The 6,000-nt window shown below is 36.8% G+C and overlaps 1 protein-coding gene across 1 annotated transcript in view; it reads left to right on the forward strand.

Moving 5' to 3' along the window:
- Positions 1–6,000, forward strand: part of RYR2 (ryanodine receptor 2 (cardiac)) — an 826,801-nt gene that overhangs the window by 341,481 nt on the left and 479,320 nt on the right. Inside the window, exons 6-7 of the mRNA XM_010860117.1 lie at positions 2,511–2,585; positions 5,469–5,547. Coding sequence (XP_010858419.1) covers positions 2,511–2,585; positions 5,469–5,547 — 154 coding nt within the window. The remainder of the gene's footprint in view (positions 1–2,510; positions 2,586–5,468; positions 5,548–6,000) is intronic.

Genomic DNA, 6,000 nt, shown 5'->3' on the forward strand with positions numbered 1-6,000 from the left:
TCCTTAGAAAACTAGGCATAAAACCACCATATGACCCAGCAGTCCCACTCCTAGGCATATACCCTGAGGAAACCAACATTGAAAGAGACACATGTATCCCATTGTTCACTGCAGCACTATTTACGATAGCTGGAACATGGAAGCAACCTAGAAGTCCATCAACAGATGAATACATAAAGAAGTCTAGTACATATACACAATGGAGTATTACTCAGCCAAAGAAAGGAACACATTTGGGTCAGTTCTGATGAGGTGAATGAACACAGAACCTGTTATACAGAGTGAAGTGAGTCTAAAAGAAAAAGATAAATATTGTATTCTAATGCACATATATGAAATGTAGGAAAATGGTTCTGAAGAATTTATTTACAGGGCAACAGTGGAGAAACAGACATAGAGAATAGACTTATGGACATGGGGAGAGGGGAGGAGAGGGTGAGATGTATGGAAAGAGTAAGATGGAAACTTACGTTACCATATGTAAAAGAGATAGCCCAAGGGAATTTGCTGTATGGCTCAGGAAACTCAATCAGGGGTTCTGTTTCAACATAGAGGGGTGGGGTGGGGAGGGAGATGAGATGGAGGTTCAAAAGGTCAGGGATATATGTATACTTATGGCTGATTCATGTTGAAGTTTGACAGAAAGCAACAAAATTCTTTAAAGCAATTATCCTTCAATAAAAAAATAAATTTGAAGAAGAAATTAATTGAAATAATAAGGAGATATATTTTTAGTAAAAAAGGTATAATGATATTGAATATTAAAGTGCTTTCTTCTGTACTTTTTTTTTAACTGCATTTTATTAAAGTGCAGTTATTTTTTTCTTATACAGTTGCATTTTTATTTTGACGTGTAGCTAGGGAAAAAAAAAGATTATAAGATAAAAAAATATTGAGAGTGATTTCCTCAGGAATTTAGGTGAGCTTTATTTTCATCTTTTTTACCTGAATTTTTTTTTTTCTTTTAGCCATTTTTTTATTTTTATTTTTTTTAAATTTTATTTTATTTTTAAACTTTACAATATTGTATTGGTTTTGCCAAATATCGAAATGAATCCGCCACAGGTATGTTTAAATCAGTATCTTCATACTCATCCTTAAAGATCTCTTTTCCCTATAGAAACAGGTAAAAACTCCTTAGTATAATGTTCTCTACTTGCCATGATCTTAACCTGATCTGTGACCTAGTACTTCAGTCAGGTTGTCTCTTCCTCTTTCTTAATACCCTGCGGTTGTTTTTTAAGGCACTTATCCGCACATACCGCCGGTATTGTGTTGAGAGCAGCAAGAAAGCTCAGGGCAGGGAAAGCGTGTCTCTTTGCAGCACAGAGGGATTTGGGGGTAAGGTTAGAAAGGGCTGAATGTCCTTGATGCTTATGCTACTCAATGTTGTCCCCAAAACAATAGTACCTGCACCACTGGGAAATTTTTGAAATGCAGTGTCTCTGTATTTATCCCAGACCTACTGGAGCAGAATCTCAGGGACTCGCCAAGGGTTCTGTGTTTTCACAAGCTCTCCAGCTGATTTTTAAGCATGCTAGAATTTGAGAAGCACTCTTCTATCTCATGTGGGGTTCCCTGGTAGTTCAGACGGTGAAGAATCTGCCTGTAACGCAGGTGACCTTGGTTCGATACCTGGGTTGGGAAGATCCCCTGGAGAAGGGAATGGCTACTCACTCCAATACTCTTGCCTGGAGAATTCCACGGACAGAGGAGCCTGGCAAGCTGCAGTCGATGGGGGTCACAAAGTGTTGGACATGACTGAATGAGTGAGCACCCACCTTCTATCTCATATAAAGGAATTTGGATGTTTTTCTTAGAAACATTTGGAAGGTATGAAAGGTTTTTAGGCCTGAAGATTCATTTGATGATCTTTGTGTTTTAATCAGACTTAGTCATTGAAGAAATGCTTATTTAGTCCTTTCTATGTACCAGGCATTTTGCAAAGTACCTGAGATCCCGTGGTGCCCGAAGTACCATAGTCCCTATTCAACATGGACCAGAGTGTAATGGGAAATACAGACAATAAACAACTGGGAATCAGTAATTACAAATCACGATATTTTTGAACTCAAGTTCATTCTTCAAGAACTAATTAAACTGCTAGCTCTCCCCTCCCCCACCCCCAGCTACTCCCTTGGTAGCTTTGTCCCAATTTAAGGATTCTTTCCATAGCACTTTGCTCATCTGTGTGCATGCATGCTCAGTCATATCTGTCTCTTTGCAGCCCCATGGACTGTAGCCCACCAGACTCCTCTTTCTGTGGAATTTTCCAGGCAAGAATACTGGAGTGGATTGCCATTTCCTCCTCCAGGGAATCTTCCTGTCCCAGAAATCAAACCCATTTCCCTTACATTTATCCTGCATTGGGAAGAGGATTCTCTACTACATTTGCACTAGCTCTTATTTTATTCCCATTAAACTATTCATGAGAAGAAGAGAGCATTTTATACACTTAGTTAAGTTTACTTTTTTTTTTTCTTTGTGGACTCTTTCTTTGCTCTATGCAGACTGCTCAAGGTGGTGGCCACCGAACGCTCCTCTACGGTCATGCAATACTGCTGCGGCATTCCTACAGTGGCATGGTGAGTACATGTGGAGACTTCATCTCCCCTATGGTCATGCTGATCTATCTGTGCATACAGGGCAAAGAAATATTTGGTAATCCCATTCCATTGATGGATTTAATAAGCTTGAATTGTATGTGTTTTTTAATATATTTGAACACTGTTTATTTTCTCATTTATAATATGATGGTTCGCTTAGAGGGCCTTTAAGGACCATACATTCTATCACTGTATGACTTCTGTCTTTGTATCTTATTTTGAAAGACTAGGTTTAGGAGGAGAGTTTCTTTTTTTTCCCATATCAGCTCCTTCTTACACCCAGTTATCCATTTATCTACTGGGTTCCTCTCAGATACAGTTTACTCATTATCATTTATATATGTGTGTATATATATTCTTATAGGTCTAAAGTATTATAAAATATATAAGCATTCTCTTCTTTTGAAAGCTTTATTAAGTTGTACAAACAATACATATTCATTCTGTAAGATTTGGAAATTACAGAAGAATGAAATCTTCATGATCACACCAATGACAGAAAATTCTTGGGAACTTTTTAAAAATTTTCAATATTTTCTTAATTTTTTTGTATAACTGATATCTTGTTACATAACCAAATTTTATACAGGTTTTTTTTTAACATATTGTCACAGTACAAGTACTATCTATGTTATTTAAATTTTTATCAGATTTATTTTAGTGACTACATGATAGTCCAGTACTTGGAAATATAAAATAATCACTACTTTTAAGAAGGAGATAATTCCCTAAATATGTAGACTGTTTTTGAGCAAAAACTTAAGCATAGTCTCTATAGCAATACCCCTCAAAACAGAAAAAAAATCATGTCTTTATCATCAGGAATACTGATATGAAAAATCTGGTTAATGGAATTGAAAAGTACAGGAAGAGAAGTATAGGAAAAGTATAGATATGATTTTAATGACGACTTAATAATGTCATTGCTATTAATGGCCTACATCACATTAGTAAGTAAGATGAGAAAAATGTGATCATCTTAACAGGTATGAAACAAGTTTTTAATAAAACTACCGATTCCTAATAAAAATTGATCATTGATGGTTATTTCCTCAATGATGAGGAAAATATTTGTGTTAAATCAATGGCCAACTTCATAGTTAATTGTCAAACACTAAGTCCATTCTTGACAAAACAAAAACAAACTCCAAGAATATGCTGTCTAACATTGTTCTGGAAATCTTGGCTGACTTATTAAGATATGAAGTAAAATAAAGGAAGACACTTCAAGTGACTGGATACAAGACAAATGTATAAAAATAGCGTTTTTGCATATAGCACTCATACATTAAAACTCCATGGGAAGAACTTCACTTTCAGGAACCATCAGAACACATAAAATAATAAATATGAGAGTCTGTTTTTAAATAACTACCCTCTCTATACATAGTAGATGGGAAAGAGCCTAAACATGGTTGGTAGATCTGGGTTCAGGCTTACTTTCCTATATGCTATACTCCTTTGGGTACCTTGCTGAACCTCTCTAAGCCTGTAAATGCATCTGAAAATTTTACTCATTCAGTCAGTAAATGTTATTCAGCACCTCTTGTGTGCTAGATACTGTTCTGGGTGCTAGATATAGTAAGAAAGACTAGTCTTTGCCATATAAAATTTAATTAACATTTAGTTGAATAATTATAGTCTCTACCTAGCAGTTGCAGTGAACATTTAAGGAAGAGAGAATGTACATTAACAACTTCAGAGCCTGGTACTGTAATATTATTGGAAAATATCACAGAACACTTTAATAGGGATCACTGTACATTTTTTTTTCCCCAGGAAGTCAGTATTACAACATTGGTACTTTTCCTCAAATTAACATTGATATTTAATATGCCTAGATCTAAAGTCTGTAAACCTCAGAGACCACAATGTCTTGTGATTAGACTCCTACTCCTAACTAGCTAGGAATATGTTTGAGGACCTTTGAAGCATCTTTTCTATATCTTTGGGAGTCAGTGGTTTACAGTCAGGGAACAGATTCTCCTGGTTCATTGAATTTACACCCTCATGGCACCAAATTCCACTTGACTTCTATCCCCAATCCATTTATCACCTGCCTCCTTACACTCACAGACACCCACTGAGTTGGGTGGACCCTTTTCCATTGTAGGGATTGTCTAGGTCTTGCATTACTTGTCCAGTGATTCTGGAAGTCTGGGCTGGCCTAATCCCCAGAGCTGTTCCTGAGTCCTGTCGGCATAGTTCCTGTTCTTTCAAGCACTGCACTTGGTTGGGGTAGATGACAGTGTATCTTGAGCTCATACTAGATTCATCTCTGTGTTCTCAGTCTTGTAGCACTTAGTGTAGATTTTGAGGTTAGCATGGGAGTAGGGGAGTTGGCCAGAAAAATGATCCTAAACTTTATGTCCAAGAATATCCAGTTAGGAAAACTTGAGGCAGGGAGAGGAGTCAGAGATGATGGTGTTGGGCAGAGTTGCATTCTTCCTGGGTAAGCACACATAGGTATACACCCGATAAAGCCTCATTGCAGTGAGGAATATGCTACATGCCACGATCAATTCTAGATGAATTTTAAAGAGTTCAAAAATTTGAAAATAAAACTAGAAGATAAAAGTGAATAGTGTTCAAATTTCTGCTTGAAATAAAGATTTCTGACAGATCAGGTTGTTCTTTTGCTTATGATCATGAATATCACACAAAGTGAGAGATGTAGAGACATATCCGCAGTTACTCATCTTGTTTTGTCTACAGGACATATTTCTGCAATATTTTTCTGAGTGGGAAAAAAACCCCACATTTCCTCTAGAACATTGCTCCCAGTGAATGCTAAGTGCTCAGAATTAGACTTGGAAAGAATGGGATATGTTTAGTGACAACTACTGATTCTGTGTCTTTTAGTATCTGTGCTGCCTGTCCACCTCTCGGTCTTCAACTGATAAGCTGGCTTTTGATGTTGGCTTGCAAGAGGATACAACAGGTGAGCACCTTGGTCTGCAATGAAGCTGTGTTCAGAAGAGCATGGCAGGAACTGGATTGGGAGACATCATGAGACCCGATGGGAGATGTATTGGCTGGATATTCTTAGGAACGGTTTCAGGATGAAACCAGTGATTAACTATGGAAGGGTTTTATTAGAAGGAGGAAATGTGCACTGTTTCTGTTGGAAGGTCATCCTGACATAATTATCTTGATTTGCAAACTAGACTTTAAACTTTATTCTTTTGATGGAGTTGGGTAGGAAAACAGTACTTAACAACATGCTCTGCTGTCTGATAACCATATTAATGTGCACTGATTAGTTTGTAAAGTATTATTGCATATTTCTTTATTTTATATTTCATCTTAAAAACATTTTTAAGTGTGCAAATACAACATAATCGGTGTCAACATTCAACCAAAAAGACAGAAAATGAAAAGGGTCATCAAACTA

This window comes from Bison bison, unplaced genomic scaffold (assembly GCF_000754665.1).
Source record: "Bison bison bison isolate TAMUID 2011002044 unplaced genomic scaffold, Bison_UMD1.0 scf7180017864462, whole genome shotgun sequence".
Classification (NCBI taxonomy): domain Eukaryota; kingdom Metazoa; phylum Chordata; class Mammalia; order Artiodactyla; family Bovidae; genus Bison; species Bison bison.